This window comes from Scyliorhinus torazame, chromosome 19, assembly GCF_047496885.1.
Source record: "Scyliorhinus torazame isolate Kashiwa2021f chromosome 19, sScyTor2.1, whole genome shotgun sequence".
In the NCBI taxonomy this organism is placed as follows: domain Eukaryota; kingdom Metazoa; phylum Chordata; class Chondrichthyes; order Carcharhiniformes; family Scyliorhinidae; genus Scyliorhinus; species Scyliorhinus torazame.
The window spans coordinates 59,708,556-59,732,082 of record NC_092725.1 but is presented as its reverse complement, the minus strand read 5'-3'; the positions used below and the strand labels follow the sequence as shown (position 1 = coordinate 59,732,082).

The 23,527-nt window shown below is 44.8% G+C and overlaps 1 protein-coding gene across 13 annotated transcripts in view; it reads left to right on the top strand.

Moving 5' to 3' along the window:
- Positions 1-23,527, top strand: part of yaf2 (YY1 associated factor 2) — a 263,378-nt gene that overhangs the window by 113,244 nt on the left and 126,607 nt on the right. For all 13 annotated transcript variants that reach the window (XM_072484382.1, XM_072484384.1, XM_072484389.1 and 10 more), the window contains one exon: positions 8,501-8,584. In XM_072484382.1, the coding sequence (XP_072340483.1) occupies positions 8,501-8,584 (84 nt within the window). The remainder of the gene's footprint in view (positions 1-8,500; positions 8,585-23,527) is intronic.

The following is a 23,527-nucleotide window of genomic DNA, read 5'->3' as shown; positions in this document are numbered from 1 at the left end:
TGGGGGGTGAGACCCATGCAGACACGGTGAGAATATTCAAACTCCACACGGGCAGAGATCCGGGGCCGGGATCGAACCCAGGTCCTCGGCGCAGTGAGGCAGCAGTGCTAATCACTGCACCACCGTGCTGCCCATCTTTGCAAACATTCTTACTACATCCAGATTCTCTCTCAAATTTATTGCCTCTAGTTCATCCAATTTTTTGAATGTTAGTTTCATTGCCACACACACTTTATTGAAAAGAGAAGAATAATTATTTTATCTTTATGCTGTATAACTTTATCGGATCACTGGTCTTTTGTATAATTCATATTGCCTCCTTTAGCTGTCATTTACTATCTTTTCTGATTCTTTTATTCTGTAATTTCTGGCAGTTTCGTCTCTTCCCTGCCACCATGTTACATTTTAAGTCTTACTTAAAACAACAGTAATTTGTGGGTGTGATTTACCGGCTGCATTCTGCCGGAATCCCGGCAGGACATGGCTGGTAGACCCCGGGAGACCCTCTCCAGGGATTCCTGATGGTTGTAATTCCTCGCGAGATCTAACTACGATCTGGGCCCCACCCCGAATGGGCAGGGCCCAGTCTCGCACTAAGTGCATTTTAAAACGCACTTCGTCGTGCTGACGTTGGATCGAATGGCCACCCCACATCTACCGGCCTCTCTGAGGAGACTTCAGCCGGGCACCATTCAGCATTGAGGACCAGGCGGAACAGTACTTGGAGAGGGTGGTGTCTCGCAGGCTATCAGAGGACCCAGGCGGTCGGTCTTTGGGCAGGGTTGCATCCTGGCACTGATGGTGTCACCTGGGCACTTTGGCACTGCCAGCCTGGCACTCTGGCAGTGTCACCTGGCACCGCCACCTCGATGCCAGATTGGCACTGCCAGGAGAGCAGGGGCACTGCCAGGGTGCCAGGCTGGCATTTTGCCCATGCCGGGGATTTGGCAGAGGGGTGCCCTGCTCCTGTGATGTGGAGTGCAGGGGAAGGGGGCCCTGAGCACCCGCTTATAGTTGGGAGATCTGGGGGCACATCTAAAAATGGCGTCGCGTTCTCTTCCTGCACTGATGAACTTCACTCATTATCGGGGCCCGAAATAGCAACAGAGTGCCGTTAGATAGCAGAGTCATATCTGGCACTACAAGCGTCGGGAACGACCCTGCAAATCCGGCCCAGAACGGACTCTGATTTTTTTTTCTTTGGTTAGATCGTGCCCAGTGTCTATCTTGTATTAAATCTGATTGCCTCGATTTAAACAAGGTGCTCCAGAAAGATGGATACGAATTTGGAAGTTATTTATAAGTCCTGTTTATCCTTTCCAATTCAGCCCAGTGTAAGTACAGCACCCCCCCCCCCACCCACCCCCCCCACCCACCCCCCCACTCCCACCCCCAAAAGAAACGATACAGGTCCTTCCTGTCCAATTATTAATTCCTAATCTGTTTACCCCCATGTGCATTTGTATGTGGCTCAGGTAATAAACCGAGACTATTAACCATGAGGTCCTGCTCTTCAACTTAAAGAAGTTTTATCTCATCCACAGCACAGCAATAAAATGGTGGAGTGACGTCTAGCACATTAATGGAACCTCACTAAATGCTTTCCAGGTTATATTAACCTGTGATAAACATTTGGACTCAATACTTGGTGTACTGAAGATCCTAATGTGTAGTGATGTTGGACAGGTGATGGTTCAAATCGAAAATAACTGGATGGAAAACTGAACACTTTATTGCCTTGAAAACAAGTTTTCCATTGTAACAAATTCACAGGAAAATTAGGTATGGTATGATTCTGAGCTTGAATCCCAGCTTCTATGATACCATGCTAAATAAAATCAAGGCGTTTACATCACAAATTAAGATGATTATATCAAGATTCTAATTCAACACAAAAAACAGCTTGCATCAATTCTTTTTTTTTTAAATATTTTTATTCTCCTTTTTCACATTTTCTCCCAAATTTACACCCAACAATAAACAATAATCAGTAACGAATGTAATGTCAATCCCCATATTAATAACTACGATCCCATCCTCCCACCAAACCACAAACATTAGCCCGCATGTTAACATAAACAAATGACAAAAAGGAATCCGGAATCACCCATAGTCACCATGAACACATACCGTCCCTCTCCCCCAAACCCTCCTGCCCCCAACCCCCCCCAATGTTCGATGTAATCCAATTCTCAAAAGTGCATAATGAATAACACCCATGGATTGTAGAACCCCTTCATCCTTCCCCTCAGTTCAAATTTGCCCTTTTCAAGCGTCACGAATTACAGCAGGTCCCCCCGCCACTCCAGGGTGGAGAGGTTGATCTCCACCCTAAAACGATCCGCCTTTGGGCGGTCAATGAGGCAAAGGCTACAGCATCTGCCTCGTTTCTAACCCTGGCTGGCCCGACACCCTGAATATGGCCTCCTGAGGGCCCGGGTCCAGTTTCACGTGCACCACTTTAGAGATTACCCTGAACACCTCCTTCCAGTAATCCTCCAACTTTGGACAGGACCAAAACATATGAACGTGGTTTGCAGGGCCCCCTTCCCGCAATGTGCTTGCACCAATTCTAATCAAATATATTTTTAATTGATCATTATGTACCTTTATCCCAAATGTACTGTCATTCTCGACAATTGTGCTTGCCAGTTCACACAGTTTGCATTTGTTTAGAACCCTGATGTAATATAACGTCCCAAGGCATATAAGGGTTGTAACCAGATACAAATTGGCGCAGAATCAAAGAAGAAGAAGACAGGTGACAAGCTCCTTGGTTAAATGATCAGTTTTTAAGCAGCATCTTAAAGGAAGAGCAAGAAGTGTGAGGCAAAGAGGATTTGGGGAGGGAATTCCAGTATTCAGAGCCACGACCGCAAACGGCGCATGGCTGATGCACAAGAGGTCAGAGTTGGAGAAACACTGAGATCGTGGAAGGCTGTTGAGCTGGAGGAGGTTACAGAGTTAGGGAGGGGTAAAACCATACATGATTTGAGAGTGAGAATTTGAAAGTTTAGATGTTAGGAATCAATGAAGGTCAATGAACACCAGGACAATGGATGAACAGGACTTGGTGCAAGTTAGGATATGGGGCACACTCGTTTTTAACCAAATCAGTCATAAATTGAGAATATCGTCCTGTTTCCACTGTCCCAAACGCAAACCCCGCAGTGCACTGCTGACCTCTACATCCCTATTTTGGTTACCTGACAGAGAAGTGGTGTTTCATAGTGGTGAGGGAGAAAAACAAGTGGGAACAGGAGATTAAGGGAAGAGAGGGAGATAATGAGGGGCAAGAGAGCAAGGAATTGAGACTGACAGAATGAATGAGGTAATGTGGAGGAGTGTGAGATGAAGGGGGATTGGTATGGAGGATTGTGAGAGGAAGGGGGATTGGTTGAAGTTGGGTTGGGGCGCGGGATGGTGATTGGCGGGATGGGTGTCAGAGGAACATGAATATCCAAAGTGATTTAAAGAAAATAGTTTGAAACCAGTTTAATAGAAGTCAATTGGCAGCACTAAAGTACTGGTGTGTACCATGTTAAAACTTGTGGCACCTTCTTGAGTGGGAATGATTTTTCCTTGATCTCGGTTTTGAAAGCTTGATGGTATCTGGATGTTATGGATGAAGAAAAGGGACATGCTTAAGCAGACTGCCACTTTGTCACAGGGATTGGATTTAAATCTAATCAGAGCAATGGGGTCGGAGTGAACTTGAATTATATTTTCCAGTTTGTGGTATGCTTATACTTTAGTAAACATGTTATTGTGAGAAGCAAATACATTCTCAGCCATACAGTAGGAGATTCTCTTTTGAAGTTGGGTTTGAACTCATTTGTCAGAAAAGAATAAATGGGAGCTTTGACAACCTAGTTTTGATGGATTCTGTTGGTGAGCATTAGAAAGCTGTTGAGGTGATGTTCCGCAGAGCTGACTTTCTTCACCTTTAATGAGTATGTTTTAACAGAGAAGTCACTGGAGATGCAGAAAGACATTGGACTTGTGCAATCTCTCATGATCGTTTAAACGCAAGTAGGTTTTGGCAGTTAATGGAAACTAGATTAAAATGAAGAAGGCATAAAGTGGGACTTCAATTCGTGCATTATTTATGGAGATGGCTAAGATGCAAAGGAATAAATACACTGGAGCTCCTCATACTGCAAAAACATGTTTTTTTGTCTGCAAAAAATGTTTTCTGAAAAATGCTCATAATGACTTCCGGTTGCAGCTATGCGGAGCTAAGTCGCACATTCGGCAGCTCCCGCTAAAAACTGACTTCTGGGCTCTTTTTAGGGCCCGTAACGGTGCTTGTTTGACGTTTCCCGGTGTGGGAAGGGGACAGCAACATTCCCCCGATAGTGTATGGATTGGACCAGGAGTGGGGCGATTTATAAAAAAAAAAAAAAAAAAAAATGGTATTGAAGCAAAGAAAGGTGCGAGGGAGGGAGGGCGGAGACCAGGCAGCGTGGAGGCAATGGGCACAAGAGCAGCAGGAGCTTCTCCAGCGCTGTTTTAAGGAACTGAAAGCAGAGCTGCTGGAGCCAATGAAGGCTTTAATTGATAAGCTGCTGGAGACCCAGGCGGCCCAAGGGGCGGCGATCCGGGAGGTCCGGCAGAAGGTCTGTGTGCCGCAGGTCATACACGAGGATCAGACGGGGTTCATGAAAGGGAGACAGCTGAATACTAATGTACAGAGGCTCTTGAATGTTATAATGATGCCGGCGATGGAAGGGGAGGCGGAGATAGTGGCGGCAATGGATGCCGAGAAGGCCTTTGATAGGGTGGAGTGGGGGTACCTGTGGGAGGTGTTGAAAAGGTTCATGTTCGGGGAGGGGTTCGTCAGGTGGGTGAGGCTGCTGTATGAGGCCCCGGCGAGTGTGGCCACGAGCAGAAGGAGGTCATAGTATTTCCGGCTACACCGTGGGACGAGGCAGGGGTGTCCCCTGTCCCCCCTGCTCTTTGCCCTGGTGATTGAACCCCTGGCCATGGCGTTGAGGGAGTCGAGGAACTGGAGGGGGCTGGTGCGGGGTGGGGAGGAGCATCGGGTGTCGCTCTATGCGGATGATTTGCTGCTATATGTGGCGGACCCGTTGGTGGAAATGCCGGAGGTGATGAGGATCTTTAGGGAGTTTGGAGATTTCTCCCGGTACAAGCTTGGGGAAGAGCGAGTTGTTCGTAGTGCACCCGGGGTCCAGGAGAGGGGGATTGGTGAGCTCCCGCTAAAAAGGGCGGAGAGGAGTTTCGGGTACCTGGGGGTCCAGGTGGCTAGGAACTGGGGGGCCCTACATAAGCTTAACTTCACGAGGCTGGTGGAGCAGATGGAGGAGGAGTTTAAGAGGTGGGACGTGCTGCCACTCTCCCCGGCGGGTAGGGTGCAGTCAGTTAAAGTGACGGTGCTCCTGAGGTTTTTGTTCCTGTTCCAATGCCTCCCCATCCTGATCCCTAGGGCCTTCTTCAGGCGGGTTAACAGGAGCGTTATGGGGTTTGTGTGGGCGCAGAAGACCCCGGGGGTGAGGAAGGTGTTCCTGGAGCGGTGCAGGGGTGGGGGGGAATTGGCGCTGCCTAACCTCTGTGGGTATTATTGGGCCGCCAACGTGGCGATGGTGCATAAGTGGGTGATGGAGGGGGATGAGGCGGCATGGAAGAGGCTGGAGATGGCGTCTTGTGTGGGCACGAGCCTGGAGGCGCTGGTGACGGCGCCGCTGCCGCTTCCTCCAACGAGGTATAGCACGAGCCCGGTGGTGGCGACTACCATCAAAATTTGGGGGCAATGGAGACGTCACAGGGGGGAGGTGTGGTCCCCGATTCGGGTGAACCACCGGTTTGTCCCGGGAAGGATGGACGGAGGGTTTCTGAGCTGGCACAGGGTAGGTATTAGAAGGATGGGGGACCTGTTTGTGGACGGGCAGTTCAAGAGCCTGGGTGAGCTGGAGGAGAAGTTTGGGCTCCCCCCGGGGAACACCTTCAGATGTATGCAGGTAAGGGCGTTTGTTCGGCGGCAGGTGGTGGAGTTCCCACTGTTGCCGCCACGCAGGGTCCAGGACAGGGTGCTGTCGGGGGTGTGGGTTGGGGAGGGGAGGATCTCGGCAACATATCAGGTGATGCAGGAGGAGGAGGCCTTGGTGGAGGAGCTAAAGGGTAAGTGGGAGGAGGAGTTGGGTGAGGAGATTGACGAGGGGATGTGGGTGGATGCCCTGGGGAGGGTGAACTCTTCCTCCTCTTGCGCGAGGCTCAGCCTCATACAATTTAAGGTGCTGCATAGGGCTCACATGACCGGGGCAACGATAAGCCGATTCTTTGGGTGCGAGGACAGGTGTGTTAGGTGCTCAGGGAGCCCAGCAAATCACACCCACATGTTCTGGGCATGCCCAGCGCTGGAGGACTTTTGGAAGGGTGTAGCGAGGACAGTGTCGAGGGTGGTAGGTTCCAGGGTCAGTCCGGGCTGGGGGCTCGCAATATTTGGGGTGGCAGAGGAGCCGGAGTGCAGGAGGTGAAAGAGGCCGGAATTCTGGCCTATGCGTCCCTGGTAGCCCGGCGAAGGATTCTTCTGCAGTGGAAGGATGCGAGGCCCCCAAGCGTGGAATCCTGCATCAACGATATGCGGGGTTTATTAAATTGGAGAGGGTGAAATTCGCCTTAAGGGGATCGGTACAAGGGTTCTTCAGGCGGTGGCAACCGTTCCTAGACTTCCTGGCAGAACGTTAGAAGATGTCAGCAGCGGCAGCAACCTGGGGGGGGGGGGTTAGTTTGTTTTTCTCGAGTGGGCGTGTATTCTTGCCTTTGTGTTGATGATGGCTGTTAATTTATTATTTATGTATATGGAGGGGGGTTGTTCCTTTCTTTCTGTATTTTGTTGTTGATATTTTGTGAAAATTTGAATAAAAATTATTTTTTTTTTAAAAAAGAAAAATGCTCATAATATTTATAGAAAAAGATCAGAGAATACACACTTCATAAAAACTGCAAAAACAATGTCTTCATCACAGCCAAGCTAGTTTACAGTAATGTGTGCTCTGGCGTGTATCAAATACAGAGGTTGGAATATGATGGTATGGCTGTAAAATTAAAATATTAAAGAGATTTGAAATGTAATTATTGTACAATTGAGTCTACTGTTCATGTTATGCACATAAGGAGATAGTGCAGGCACATGGGATTAGGTTGTATGAAGAATAAACAACATGGACTGGTTGAGCTGAATGGCCTGATTCCACATTGTGATTTTGATGTGAATGTTATAAAAATAAAATCACCAACTTCCCCCTGTCTGCAAAATATTTTTAGAAGCGGGGAGTGTGACGTGTTCACGACTTTTAGCATCAACCATTATTCTTCTTCATTGTTTTTTCCTTTTGCTGTTTTAAAAACTAAAATGGTTCTGCATTTGAGCTTCAGTAAGTGTTCAATCAATGTTTGATTCTAAATCTATACACACTGTGTGTGTGTGTGTGTGTGTGTGTGAATAAATATTTCCTGCTATCACCTCTAAATGACATGTCTCTATTTTTAAGTTTAGGTTCCCTTGCTCTGTGCGTCAGCTAACAAAGAAAATAGATTTTCTCCATCTACCTTGTTAAATCCTTTACTCGTGTTAAACACCTCTATCAGTTCATCTCTTCAATACTCCAGGAATTCTAAGTAACCTGTCCTTAGCGTTTCACTCTGGTGAATCCATGATGCTTCCCTGCCAAGGCCCAGATATCCTCCCTGAGGTCGAGTGCCCAGAACTGAAGATCAGTTCGAGCCCCACCAAGTTCAGCTAACCAGGGCCACAACTGGGGGCTTATCTGGCCTGTATAACTATCACTCCCTATAGGGCATTTACACATTGAGTTGCAGAGCCATTTCTGGATCTGACTCTGTGTATATAGATATGTATGTTCATTAATATTTCCATTCTGAGAACTATATTATATATGTCAAAACTTGCATTTAACGATAGTACTGAGATATTGTATCGAATGTGTTACATTAACCATTTTGAAATGTTTCCATTCTTGCACGCAAAATTAATTTGCGAGACTCAGCAGGATTTACATAAATTATTTGTGTTCCACAGATAAAATCTCCAATTCGTGCTTTAAAATAATCGGAGACCATTACATTAATGGTAATATAGTGCAGTGAGCAACTGAGCAGAAATTTTGTACAAAATGCATTCAACAACGAGAATCTGCTTGTTTCTTTAATTTAAGTTAATCATAAGCTTTCTAGTGCAGCAGTTTTATATACTAAAAGAAAAAAAGTCATCTGTAAATTGAATGCTTATTGAATCCCTTTATTCAATCACTGTCACCATGGAGACATACCCAAGTTGCAACACATCAGATTTCGGGCATGATCCATCATGTTCCTAGTTAGGTTCTTAGTTTATTCTTTGTATGTTGAATTTTGATGAGTGGCTTCACAGTTCTGGCGGAAGTCAGTTATGGGCCAGCAAATACAATACGGCAATCAAATACTTCTCTCTGTCTCATTGCTTGCACCCTTTCTCCATTAGCCCGTCCCAAGGAAAGCCACCGGTCAGCATCACCACTTCGAAAAGCCACCCGGGACGACCTACAAGATCCAACCCAAGCAGCATGTGAGTATTTGACATACCAGGACAAGCATGCACTCTTCAGTGCTTTGGAAGGACTCCGGCTGCTCCTTTCAATAACGTGTCTGAACCGGTTACTGTAAACCATTTCAGCCCCAATCTATTGCTTTCTTATTTTATTTCTTTAGCTGCTTGCAGAGTTAACAGTTCAATAAAAAGATTTTATCAGAGGAAGGAGGTTATTGAGTAGCTATTGTGCTCCAGTTAGATCTCAGTGTTTTTAAATTGTGGAAATGCTTTCAACTGACACTTTAAAATTGTACGTGTATTTTGACAGTGTTTTTAAAACTTTGACAGTGGAACAGAAAGATTAACCATCACCAAATAATTGGGCTGTCCGAGGTGTAATAAAGAGTAATTGCCTTTAAAAACAAATTTGCCAAGTGTAAATATTCCGCCATGAAAGTTGAACCTAAAATATCTATGCATTGTGCATAATTTTATGGCAGACCACATCACCTCATAAAGACGAGTGAAACAAATGTTTTTCCAGACTACAGAGAATGCTGGTAACACTCACCGGGGTCTGACAGCACCTGAGAGGAGAGAAAGTCAATGACCCTTCACCATAACAGACAAATTCCAAAGATCGACAGATTTTGTAAACGAGAGCTGGATATTCTGGAACACTTTAAGCTTCCTATGGATATATCTTTGTTTTCATGTTTGTCACTTTTATTGCCTGCTTTTGCCTTGGACAATGATCAACCCTTATCATTTAATTATTCCTGCCCTCTACCATATTACACACCACTCCATTTTGTTATTTTGCTTCCTCCCCTATTCATTCCCAGTTTGTTATTACTTTTAAAATGTTCATCTCCAAAATCTCTTGGTTCTAATGAAAGGCATCGACCTGAAACATTAATTTGGTTTCTCTGTCCGTCAGATGATGCCTGACCCACTGAGTGTTACAGCACTTTCTTTTTTTTTGTTCAGATTACCAACATCTGCAGTATTTCGTTATTGTACATCCTAATTATTTGTATTTGTAAAAGTGGAGCAAGATGTTTGCTGGTTTCATTGTCCCACCAGTGGCCCTACTCTGGAAGCCCTCTCTATGGCATTCGGCTACCAAATTTTAAATAAATTGTTGGTAAATTTCAAACCAGATTCACAGCATGGCAGCTAGCCTTGCGATCCAGGACAGCATATTTGCGATTTGTTGGAAATTGGTGGGTTGAAATGAAAGATTGCTTCACTTCGCTTTCACTTGAGGTTGTCCCTGTTTCTCCCTGAAAAGCTGCAGCAATGTGACTGTTGGAGCTGATGTTAAGGAGAGAAGCATTAGATGGGACAGCTTCAAACAACACAGAGGTGAAGGCAGCCTCATCACACGGTGAGCCTTCATGTTTTAAAATCGAGACAGGACCAACGGGATGTGCCTCCCCAGAAGGGTTCCGAGGGTTCCGGCAGCAGAAAGTGTAGAGCAGTTACATCTTCTTTCAGTGTTTGCAAAATGTCTATTAATAAGAATTGAGATAAGATGGTGCTTTGTAATGAAATGAAGAAACCAGATCAAGTGTTTGAAGTAAGAGATGATGACGGCCACTAAATTGTCACTGTGCCCTGAAGTTCAAACTCATTAACAAGACCATGTTCCTTTACAGCTCTGACAACTTCTAGTGTCCATTCCCTTCCTCCCCACGTTTTCTCATGTTACTTTTCTAATGTAATGGGGTAAGGGATAGCCAGGCATTGAATGACATTCACATAAGCGTATCTACTTCGCCATCAATAACTCAAGACTTTATTCGCGAAGCACTGAAAGGGTATAATTGTTACACGATCAAAGCTAACCTATTAATTGTGCCCACAGAGTTCCATAAATAAGCCACCAGCTTGTGCTGTTTGATTGATGAAAGACCTTGTTCTAGTCCAGCAATTGTTCCCTGTTTATTTTGCCCTCTCTTTTTGCACATCATCAAAGTCTGACTTGGTCATTTTGTTACCACATAATTTGATATGCTTTCCTCTCCTACCTACGGTGAGGGGTTGGGGTGGGGGTCTTTCTGGAAGTATTTAGAATGTTCATTGAGGATAAGCGTACATAGATTTTTTATCGGTTGGAGCAAAAGCAAATCAGATGAAATATTATCACTTATTATGATGTTTATGTACCTCTCGTGGATTGTGGTGGTGACGTGGCATTGCTGTGTAGTTGTGTGATGATATGCCTGAAATCAAAGTTCTAAACTGGGGGAAGGCAGATATTAATAGGATCAGATATGATTTGGACAGAATTGCCTGGGAACAGACACTTTTATATGGGACAGTGGGACGCATTCAAGAAGGAAATCGGGAGAGTACAGGAGCAACATGTTCCAATAAAGAAAAGTGATGTGACCAGTAAATCCAGTGAACCCTGTATATCGAGGGATATACAGTATTAGATAAAGAGAATCAGAGAGGTTTACGGCAGATATCAAGGGCTCAAAACAGCACAAGCCCTGGAGGAGAATGGAATGTGAAAAAGAGAACTCCAGAAGGAAATTAGGACATGAAAGTATACTGGCAGATAAAATAAAGGAAAATCCTAAGTTTTTTTACGAATACATGGAGGGTAAAATGATAACGAGAGAAGTGCCCATTAAGGACCAATGATAATTTGTGTGTGGAGCCAGAGGACGTAGGTAGAGTTCTAAATGAATACTTTGTGTCGGTGCTCACTCGTGCGAGGCATGATGTGGGTATACAAATAAGGAGAAGGACTGTGATAAAATTAAAGACGTTAACAGACATGGAGGAAGTTCTGGCAAGTTTAAAAGTAGATAAATCTCCAGGGATGGAATGTATCCCAGACTATGAGTGACGCAAGGGAGAAAATAGCAGGGGCGCTAGCAATAATTTTCAATTCCTCTCTGGTCACAGGAGAGGTTCTGGAGGACTGGAGGATAGCCAATATGGTACCATTACTCAAGGGCTATCTACTCCCCATACTGTTATCCTGACCACTACCCCCCGACAACTGTAGTCTCCTCAATTCCAAACATACAACAGATACAAACTACAACATATCTCCAACAAACCTCTCCCAATCGTGCCCGGTAAAATCTTAATCAAATCCATTCATTCAAGTCCATGCTCCTTGACAAAAGCCTTCGCCTCCTCGGATGTATTGAAAAATGATCTTTCAACCGAAAAGTAACTCTTCAACTCACTGGGTACAGCACTCCAAACCTGACTTCAATCATGAATAGCGCTGACTTTGCGTTATTAAAAGCCATCCCCCCGCTTCGCCAACTCTGCTCCGACATCCGACATAGGGCAGCATGGTAGCACAGTGTTGAGCACTGTTGCTTCACAGCGCCAGGGTCCCAGGTTCGATTCCCGGCTTGGGTCACTGTCTGGGCGGAGTCTGCACGTTCTCCCCATGTGTGCGTGCGTTTCCTCTGGGCGCTCCGGTTTCCTCCCACAAGTCCTGAAAGACGTGCTGTTAGGTAATTTGGACCTTCTGAATGTAATGAAGTTACTACGAAAATCCCCTAGTCGCCACATTCCGGGTACACAGTGTACCCGGAATGTGGCGACTAGGGGATTTTCGTAGTAACTTCATTGCAATGTTAATGTAAGCCTACCTGTGACTAGAATAAAATATTTTTATTATTATTACTACTACATTCTGGTCTTTCCGGATGATACTTCCTTCCAACCTGGAGTCCCGATTCACTTTGGCCATTGCAGAATCTCCTCCTCTTGGAAGCTGTGGAATCCAATCACCGCCTGTGGCAGCTCATTCGCCCGAGGCTTCCGCCGGAGTACTTAGTGGGCCAGTCCAATTCTGGAGGGGACACTCGCCCATCCCCCCACAAAAACTGGACAAACATATGAGAAAAGTACTCAGCCAACTTTGGGCCCTCCAACCCCTCCCGCAACCCAGTGATTCTGAGGTTCTGTCTCATCGACCTGTTCTCCAAGTCACCCACCTTTGCCATCAGATTCTTGTTCCTCTCCTCCACCAGCAACATCTAAGCTTCCAATGAGGTGATTCGATCACCATGATGCGACAAGGCCACCTATGCACCCTTCACCTCGCCATGCTCCTTCGCCGCCTCCAAGGCTTTTTCCAGCTTCTCCCCAATCAGACCAAGTGATTACTTAAGGGTTTCCATCATCACCCTGCCGCGCTCCTCAAAATGTTTGCGAACTGTTTTTCAAACTCCTGCGTCATCACCCCAGTCAGCATTTCTACCAAGATATAAGTAGCCACACCCAAGGCCGGATCCGCTGCCTTCCCTTTTGCTGAGCTCTGTCGAAGGATTACACCTTGTAATCGTCTTGCCACCAACCTTCTTCATAGATTTTGACATTTTTTCGCTGACAAATTCCTTATGATGGACCAGTTTTAATTACCAAAATCCGCAGCAACTTAAGGACATGAGAACTAGGAGCAGGAGAAGGCCAGTTGGCCCCTTGAGCCTGCTCCGCCATTCAATAAGATCATGGCTGATCTTTTTGTGGACTCAGCTCCATTTACCCACCCGCTCACCATAACCCTTAATTCCTTTACTGTTCAAAAATCTACCTAGATCTGTGCCTTAAAAACATTCAGCGAGGTAGCCTCCAATGCTTCACTGGGCAGGGAATTCTAATGATTCACGATCCTTATGGTGAAGAAGTTCCTCCTCAACTCAGTCCTAAATCTGCACCTCCTTATTTTGAGGCTATGCCCCCTAGTTCTAGTTTCACCCACCAGTAGAAACAATCGCCCTGCTTCTATCTTATCTATTGCCTTCAAAATTTTATGTGTTTCTATAAGATCCCTCCTCATTATTCTAAATTCCAATGAGTACAGTCTACTCAGTCTCTCCTCATCAGCCAATCCTCTCAGCTCCGGAATCAACCTACTGAATCTCCTCTGTACCTCCTCCAGTGACAGTACATTCTTTCTCAAGTAAGGAGACTAAAACTGTACACAGTATTCAAGGTGTGGCCTTACCAGCACTCTATACAGCTGCCACATAATATCCCTGTTTTTAAACCCCATCCCTTAGGAATGAAGGACAAAATACCATTTGCCACCTTAATTACCTGCTGCACCTGCAAACCAACTTTTTTTGTGATTGATGCACAAGGAGACCCAGGTCCCTCTACACAGCAGCATGCTGCAATTTTTTACCATTTAAATAATAGTCCTACCAAATTTAGATGCCCTCACATTTACCAACATTGTACTCCATCTGCCAGACCCTTGCCCACTCACTTAACTATTTATTTCCTACTGCAGAACTTTGTGTCCTCTGCACATTTTGCTCTACCACTCATCTTAGTGTCATCTGCAAACTTTGACACATTACGCTTGGTCCCCAACTCCAAATCATCTATGTAAATTGTAAACAATTGCGCTCCCAACACTGATCCTTGAGGCACACCACAAGCCACTGCTCACCAACCAAAAGAACGCCCATTTATCCCTATTTGCTTTCTGTTAGTCAACCAATCCTCTATCCATGCTAATACATTACCCGCAATGCCGTGTACCTTATCTTATGCAGTAGCCTTTTGTGCAGTACCTTGTCGAATGCCTTCTGGAAATCCAGATATACCACCAGTTCCCAGTTGTCTACCTCGCTTGCAATGTCCTCAAAAAATTCCAGTAAATTAGTAAAACATGACCTGCCTTTCATGAACCCATGCTGTGTCTGCCCAATGGGAAAATCCTTGATGATAAATTCAAGCATTTTCCCCATTTGGAACTGGGTTAAAAATTCCAAAAAAGCAAAGACCATGGCGGGTTCTATAAATATCTTATGTGCAATCTTCTCCTACCTGTTGCCACCAGACATCCCGTGCTTTCCCTGGTTTATGTCTATCACTCTTCTTGAAAAGTGGAACCATATTAGCTGCCCTCCAATCCCCTGGTTGTTCCGCTGTGGCCAGTGTAGAACTTTAAATTTGCGTCAGAGGCCTTGTAATTTCATGCCTTGCCTCCCACAGCAGCCTGGGATACAACTCATCTGGACCAAGGGATTTGCCCACTTTTAAGCCTGCAAAAACCTCCTCATTCCCTTTGTCAAATTGTTCAACAACCTCTCTCCCCGAATTCTGTACATGTATCCTCTTTCTCCAAAGTGAAGACAGGTGAAGTACTTGTTTAGCACCTTACCAATGTCTTCTGGCTCCAAGCACATATTGCCCCCTTGGTCCCTAACTGGTCCTTCTCTTACCTGGTTACTCATAACCTGCTTATCCTCTTCCCCTTACTATGCCTATAGATATCTTGGGAGTCTCTCTAACCTTACCTACCAGTGCTCTCCTAATTGCTTTCTTAAGTTTCCCCTTGCATTTTCTATACTCCACCAAGACCTCTGTTGATTTGCTCCCTTTACACCTACCGAAAGCCTCTCTTTTCTTTCTAATCCAGTCCTGAATATTCCTGGATGTACAGGGCTGTCTGGGCTTTTAATTCTACATTTCACCCTAAAGGGAACATATTGGCTGGGACTATACCGTCCCCATTTCCTTTTTGAAAGCTTCTATGCTGCAAATTTTCCCACAAGAAACTGTTTGCAGTCTACTTTGGTCAAATCCTACTTTATTCTACAAATATCTGCCTTCCTCCTCTATCTGCCTCTCTAAACCCCCCCCCCCATCTTTTGCAGACCTGACTTCTACTTTTCCATAAACTTAAATCATAATGTGTTATGATCGCTATCACTAAAATGTTCCCCCACTGCCACCTAAAACACCTGTCCGGCTCCGTTCCCCAGAATTAGATCCAACACTGTGCCGCCCCTTGTTGGACCTTCCACATATTGACATTAAAAAGCTCTCCTGAATACATTTCAAGAAATCTACCCCCCTCTAAACCCTTTACACTCTGACTATCTCAATTAATGTCAGGAAAACTGAAATCCTCTAATATAATTACCCTATTATTGTTAGGTTACACGCCCCAAGGAATTGTCTACATTATCAATAGCACAATGGTTAGCACTGTTGCTTCATAGCACTAGGGACCAGGATTCGATTCCTGGCTTGGGTCACCGTCTGTGCGGTGTCTGCATGATCGCCCCATGTCTGCATGGGTTTCCTCCGGGTGCTCCGGTTTCCTCCTACAAGTCCCAAAAGATGTACTTGTTAGGTGAATTGGACATTCGGATTTATCCCTCAGTGTACCCGAACAGGCGCCATAGTGTGGCAACTAGGGGATTTTCACAGTAACTTCATTGCAGTGTTAATGTAGGCCTACTTGTGACACTCAAAGATTATTATTATCTGCTCCTCTATTGCCTGCTGACTGTTTAGGGGCCTATAATACATTTCCAGCAATATGACTGCCCTCTTTTTTTTATTTCTGGACTCTACCCACAAAGCCTCATTTGATAACCCTTCCAAGATATTGTCCCTCCTTCCTGCAGTAGCTGACTCCTTAATTAAAAATGCAGCACCACCTCCTCTTTCACCCCCCTCCCCCTGTCTTGCCTGAAGATCCTACACCCTGGAATGTTGAGTGGCCAGTTCTGCCCCTCCTTCAATCCCGTCTCTATGATGGCAACAATATCACAATTTCACATGTCAATCCACGCACCTTAACTTATCAGCCTTACATGCAATACTCATAGCATTAAAGCAGAGGCCACCCAGCCTCCCCATACTCCTTTGGAACTCAACATGATTGAGGACCAGGTATAAGGACTTCATCTGCGTATGCAGAGGTTTTGTTGCATTTGAAGAACTCAAGCTGTGTAGTGTACCAAAACAAAGCACTGATTATGTTTCCTATTGCTCATTTAGTTAGGAACACTTTATCAATTAGGGTGTTGCCTTGTGGGATTATTTGAAACTGATTGGCAAACCCCAGCTCCAAATCAACATGTCCATGAATAAGGCAGGCAGACTAGGCTTAGTTATCAAATTTATTTGGCGTGCCACCTGGGAGTTCAGTTAGTTCCAAACTTCGATCAACAAGTATATCAACTTGGAGCCACTCCAACCCAATGAGAGCTCACTTAACGTCTGCCTCCCCCGTCCCCTCTGAAAGATAGCCATCAGTTCACAACAGGATCTTTCTTTTAAGGGTACCTGTGGAAATGGTTGTTAAGGCATATGGCAAAGATGCTTACAAATAAAGGGCCTATTGTGTTTCTAACTCAGATCCATTGAATTGCAGAAATTTCAGAGGGTGGTTTGGTGGGGCCTATCATACCTGTGCAATCAATTATATTCCTTTTTTAAAAATAAATTTAGGGTACCCAATTCATTTTTCCAATTAAGGGGCAATTTAGTGTAGCCAATCCACCTAACCTGCACATCTTTTGGTTGTGGGGGCGAAACCCACGCAAACACGGGGAGAATGTGCAAACTCCACACGGACAGTGACCCAGGGCCGGGACCTCGGCACCGTGAGGCAGTAGTGCGAACCACTGCGCCACCATGCTGCCTTCAATCAATTATATTCCTGTTTGCTGAATCCCACAATGTTTGTTGAGATAGCTCTGTTGGTGTAACTCCAGAGACATCTGACAGAATAGGTATGAGTTGTCACCGAAATACAGACTTAAAGATTTAATTATGTGCCTGCCTCATGGACTTGGTCCAGTTACATTAATAGTTACTTCCACATAAGTCAGTTAAATTAACTTCTGCAAATTTGGTTAAATGGGAATCATTTTTTCACATCGGTGTTGGTGTGTTAGCTTTGTATTTTGTCACTGAGATCAGTCCCCCTGTATACTTGAAAATGAATGAAAATGAAAATCGCTTACGTCACAAGTAGGCTTCAATGAAGCTACTGTGAAAAGCCCCTAGTCGCCACATTCCGGCGCCTGCTCGGGGAGGCTGGTACGGGAATTGAACCGTGCTGCTGGCCTGCCTTGGTCTGCTCTAAAAGCCAGCGATTTAGCCCAGTGAGCTAAACCATCCCCGGTTTACAGCTTTTCTATAAGACTTTGTTTGTAATATCCACAAAATTGCAGCAGTTACATTTTGTCCTGACCACTAACCTGATTTTATAGCCCATGCAAAATAATTACTATGAAACTTGGCATAATTTTATATAGTTGAACTTTTTCTGCACTTTCTGCTCACCCAAGTGAGTGCATTTTCTTTGTCTATTGTCTGTATCCATTCTGTGTTCCAAATGGGCTGGATTTGATGCTGGGTGAAGCTCTTCACACCATTGAGTTGGAACATCAAACCACAGAAATGCACTTTGCAACACTTGAGCATGACATTTCCATTTCACAAACCAGCCACCTGACCTCTGTTCGTGAGGTTGCCAATTTGTGCACGGGAAACTTTGGCACTACCTATCTTCACTCCCATGGAATGCAGACCATCACAGACTGGTCATCAGTACCAAAGGACATTTGTTTAACTGCTGTGCAACCCAATATTTTTTAAGACAAAACTTTGCTAATTAAATTGAGGTAGTGTTTGGGCAGCATGCGCCCAGGTCTCAGTGGTACAGCTCGATTGCACTCTGCAAGAATTGTTTATCAACAGCCTTGAGTGACTTCCATTTGAGTGAAATAATGTAAAGTGGATGCCTCACAATGGCAATTCCTGGAGTTTAGGATTTGACCTCATCTGGCTATTGGATCAGGGTCTCATTACTCTACCAGGCTGTGTGCTGACTCTAAGACTCCATACAGATCTTGGGAGATCTGCAAACTCAGTTTTGCTGCCCAATATACACTCTGCTTCTTCTATGTTGTAACTGAACTCCTGAAAAAGTTCCACGACATAAAGCCCAATTTTGTTCTGCAGTTTCCATTTTTATGCCCAACAAAGGGGATGAAAATTATTTATTGGTACAATCGCACTAGGCATTGTTTCATGCATCCAATTGTTGGCAAATATACAATTTCTGCCTCAACCTGAAAGATAGGAGGCAGAGAATGAGATGTAGATTATGTGCATCTATTGCACACTGTTTCTCACTTATCATAGAATCTCTACAGTGCAGAAGGAGGTCATTCGTCCCATCGAGTCTACATCGACCCTCCAAAAGAGCACGCTACCCAGGCCCTTTTATTTCCATGTAGCAGTTTTATTTCCACAAGCATTTTTCCTACCTATCTACATCTTATGCCAAAAGAATAATGAACAGGGTGTGGGACTAAAAGGCCATTGCGCTGTCTGAAAACCACCTAGCTACAGCCTCCTTAAGGGCTCAAGTTCTGAGTCCTTCTTTCAGATTATTAGTCAGTCACAGTGATGGCAGCAAGAAGTATCTGATTCATCACTAATTACGCTCATGCTTTCTATAGCGCATAGCTAACAGATTGAGTGGATTTCTTTTCAAGATTACTATAGTTTAAAGCACACTGGTTATCTGAAATCTATCACTTCTTAATCTGAGTGGGTCTATTGTCATGATATTTAAGTCTTCTCAAATCACTGCTGTGAAAACTGACCTGTCTCACGAGGGTTTATTTTTGTTTCGTCCTCTGGACTATTTCCAGCCTTAGAAGTAAAGTCCCTGTAGTTGCTCACTAACTAGGTTTTGAAGATCTCTTTTTGTGTGGCTGCTGGGCTGGCACACTTTCATTAAAAACAGAAATATTTGTGAAATTCAATATTTGATTAAAGATATAGATTCAAAGGCAGGTTGGTTTCCTCACATGATGCAAGTACTAAATGGCTTACACCCCAACTATTTTGCTGCCAAGTTCAAAATATGCCTTTACACGTTGGTGGCAGCACATTGAAATTAATGATAAGTTGCTGCTGTCTCCAGGAACCATTGATCAAGCTGGATTTCACTGAACCTTCCGAGGCCGTGAACGTTACAGGCGTGTACACTGATTAAGAATCAATGTGGTTTCCAAAAAATAAGGATGCACACATTAGTCTTTCAGTCACTCCGGTGGGAGAGTCTGTGTGACAGCACAAAGCAGGTCGGTCCCACAGCACTAACAACCTTCATATTAGAAAACCGTATCTACTACTTTGCATGCTTACAGGTCCTGAGGGAGTCCATTCACCATACGCATTATTTAATGGACAAATTTAAGACTTACACAGAAGGGCCCCCTCATCTTGTTATTAGCGCTACTTGCTTTTGATTTTAGCTATAATTTCTATGCATCAGCCATGGCTCAGCGTTCATGCATTCATGACCAAGACAATTTGTAGGTTCAAGTCCCACTTTAGCCTGACGCATATATAATTTATACTGACATTCCACTGCTGCACTGTTGGAGGCACTGATTTTTAGCTAAGATATCAAACCAACTGAGGTCATGTCTACTATTTTGGGTGAAAGGAGAAGATATTATTATCTTATTTGAAGAAGTGTATGGGAATTTTCCCAGGTGTCCTCAGTCAAAACTGCAAAAACATTACCTGATTATTTGTCGTATTGGTGTTGTGTGAAATTTGCAACCACTTTTCTCTACATTGCAACAGTGATTACCTTCAAAAGTATTTAACTGACTGTGAAGTGCTTTGAGATATCTGAAGGCTGCCAAATGTGCTTTAAAAATGCAAATTCTTCTTACTACTTGTGAAACTTTGCTGTACACAAATAGACTGCTGCATTGGTTGACCTAACAGTAGCATCAAACCTGCAAAGAAATTCATTGACTGTGAAGTGCCGTGGAATTTCTGAGGCTTTGGAAAGTATGTAAATGCAAGTTTTTTTCTTTTATGGAAAATGAAGAGTTGAAGACCGGGTGGCATGGTAGCAAAGTGGTTAGCACAGTTGCTCCACAACTCCAGGGTCCCAGGTTCGATTCCCGGCTTGGGTCACTGTCTGTGCGGAGTCTGCACGTTCTCCCCGTGTCTGTGTGGGTTTCCGCCGGGTGCTCCGGTTTCCTCCCACAGTCCAAAGATGTGCAGGTTAGGTGGATTGACCACACTAAATCACCCTTAGGTTAGGTGGGGTTACTGGGTTACGGGGGCAGGGTGGAGATGTGGGCTTAAGTAGGTTGCTCTTTCCAAGTGACCTCCTTCTGCACTGTAAATTCTATGATCTATGAAATATATTCTATCTACTCTCCACAGCAATCATCTATTTTATGCCAACAGCCTCTTGTCATCAGATGTAACAAAGCTCACTTCCAGCTCCATGCAGGGTTTTCTTATCACTTAAAAAAATTATCGAGGGTGGCACAGGGGCGAAGTGGTTAGCACTGTTGCCTCATGATACGGAGGACCCGGGTTCTACACCATCCCCAGGTCACTGTGTGGAGTTCACATATTCTGCCCGTGGCTGCGTGGGTCTCACCCCCACAACCCCAAAAGATGTGCAGGTTAGGTGAATTGGCCGTGCTAAATTGCCCCCTTAATTGGAAAAAAAATAATTGGATACTCTAAATTTATTTTTCAAAATTAAGAGCGCTATTGACTCATTTTCAGGAATTACATTGGCACATTATAATCAACTCCTGTTCTCACTATTATTATCAGGAGTAGAACATAATCGTGGACTGGTGAAATCCTTGCGTTGTGTCAACTTGGACCTGTGGAGCAAAACAAAGTCCTAAAGTTGTGGATTTGTGTCCTTCTCTATATTGGCTGTGCCAGGAGAGAGCATTTTAACTGCACAAGTGAATCAAGAAATTTTCCTTGACTAGTGTAGTTTGAGCCAATGATTTGAGAATATTATGGAATCAGTATGTTAATATGTGTTTTTTGACATCACTATGCACATAAGCATGGCGATGGTATTTCTGCTTCTTATCACTTGGAGTTTAGATTCAAATTGCAATGATTTCTGTACATCTTTAAATATTACCCCTGCCCTTTACCCACCAACAGCTTCTTCCTTTGCAATTCCTGGTCACGTTTTGGCAGTGAAAGCAAAAACCTTTATGAATCAAAATGGTCTTTAAAAAAAAGTACTTTTGACTGCAAAGGTAGATAACTCCCCACTGAGGCCTGAGGCTCCAACTGATCTTAAGCCAGTGATTCTGCTATTTAATTCTTATTTCTTTTGGAGCAACAACTGGCCAAAACCGGGCACCATTTTATACAACATCTGTATCTGCAAAGTAACAGCAAAGGTATTTTGGCTCATTCAGTCTTTTTTTCCTGATGGCTTCAAGTTATGGGCGGTATCAAAGCCTGGAAATTCTGTCGATGATCCAATTTATCTGTTGTGATCATTGTTTTGCAGATCCCGCATTTTTAATTCAACATTCACAGATCCTTGTTGGGCAATGGCTTGAAAAGTTTTTGCGATTTATCCTCGGGCAACTTTTTGTCTTTTTTTTAAAATCGGTTTTCTCTTCTGTGTGTTCCCTGATGTGTTGGGTGCTCTGGATCCGTGGAACACATACAGGCCACCAACACTTAAAATAGTACAACACTATTTTATTCAGTTAGAAACTGTTGAACATACTTTCACTGTGGGTCAACACGATGTTAGATTAAACTAAAGACCTTTGCCTGTCCTAACCAGTCTATGCACTCAGCACATGGTGAAGATCTGTGCTGTAAGCTCTGTCCTTCTGAGAGGCTGCATCCCAAATGAACGGGAACTCTGATGCCCTCTGTCTATATATTGAGTGTGCTCTAACTGGCGATTGGCTGCGGTGTTGTGTGTGTTGATTGGTCTTGCTATGTGCCCATCAGTGTGTGTGTCTGCACCATGATATACTGGTGTATATTATCACAGTCCCTTCATCCATTATTAGGGTACAGCCTCTCAGGTAGCCTCTGCTAGCTTATCCCAGTGTCTGTTCTTCACGAGTAAGGCCAAGCAATGAGTTTCAGCCAATTGATGGAGCTAAGACACTAGACCATATTTTGGGGGAACAGTCACTCAAAAAGGCTTCTGCTGCATTTATCGACACATTGGACAACTGTTGTCTTTCTAGAGATACCCCGACTTGTCCTTTAGCAAGGTTTGAAAAAATATCTCTGAGGTAAATGATATGCCAGATGTCCACAGTTGACCCAAATACTGTCAACTTGTCCTTCAAGGGGTATTACAGCCAAGCCCAAAACTCTCATAAGGTGGACGAGTTAATTTGGCACATTAACAATTAGCTCCAATAGGGACTTCCGGTTGCGGCGATGCATTGCTAAGCCGCACGTTTCGGCAGCTCACGTTCTAACGGACTTTTGGGCTCTTTTCGGGAGCCCCAACGGAAATTTTTTCGGACCAAACCCAGTGTGGGGTGACGAAGGAAGGTGTCCCCCCGGGTGTGTATGGAAAGGACCGGTGGTAGTGGCCAGATTGCGAAGGATCCTCTGGAGCAGCGGCAGAGAAGAGAAGGAAGAAGCAAGATGGCGGCGGATGGAGCCCAGACGACATGGGGCCCGGACCAGCAGGAATTCCTCCGACGGTGTGTGGAGGAATTAAAGAAGGAGGTGCTGGCGCCGATGTTATTGGCAATCGATGGGCTAAAAGAAACACAAAAGGCCCAGGTGATAGAGCTCCGTGGGGTGAAGGCAAAGGCAGCCGAAAATGAGGATGAGATACAGGGCCTAGTGGTAAAAACGGAGACGCATGAGGCGCTACATAAGAGGTGCATTGAAAGGCTCGAAGTCCTGGAGAACAGCTCGAGGAGGAAGAACCTCCGGATTCTGGGTCTCCCCGAAGGAATGGAGGGAGCTGACATTGGGGCTTATGTGAGCACGATGCTCCACGCGCTAATGGGAGCTGAGGCCCCTTCGGGTCCCCTGGAGGTGGAAGGGGCTCACCGGGTCCTTGTGAGAAGACCAAAGGCTGGAGAACTACCAAGGGCGATAGTGGTGAGATTTCACCACTTCACCGACAGAGAGGCTGTTTTGAGCTGGGCCAAGAAGGTACGGAGTAGCAGGTGGGAGAATGCGGTGATACGAGTGTATCAGGACTGGAGCGCGGAGGTGGCGAGAAGGAGGGCGAGCTTTAATCGGGCCAAGGCGGTGCTTCACAGAAAGAAAATAAAATTTGGGATGCTGCAGCCGGCGCGATTGTGGGTCACGCACCAGGGCAAGCACTACTACTTTGAAACGTCGGATGAGGCATAGACCTTCATCCAAGAAGAGAAA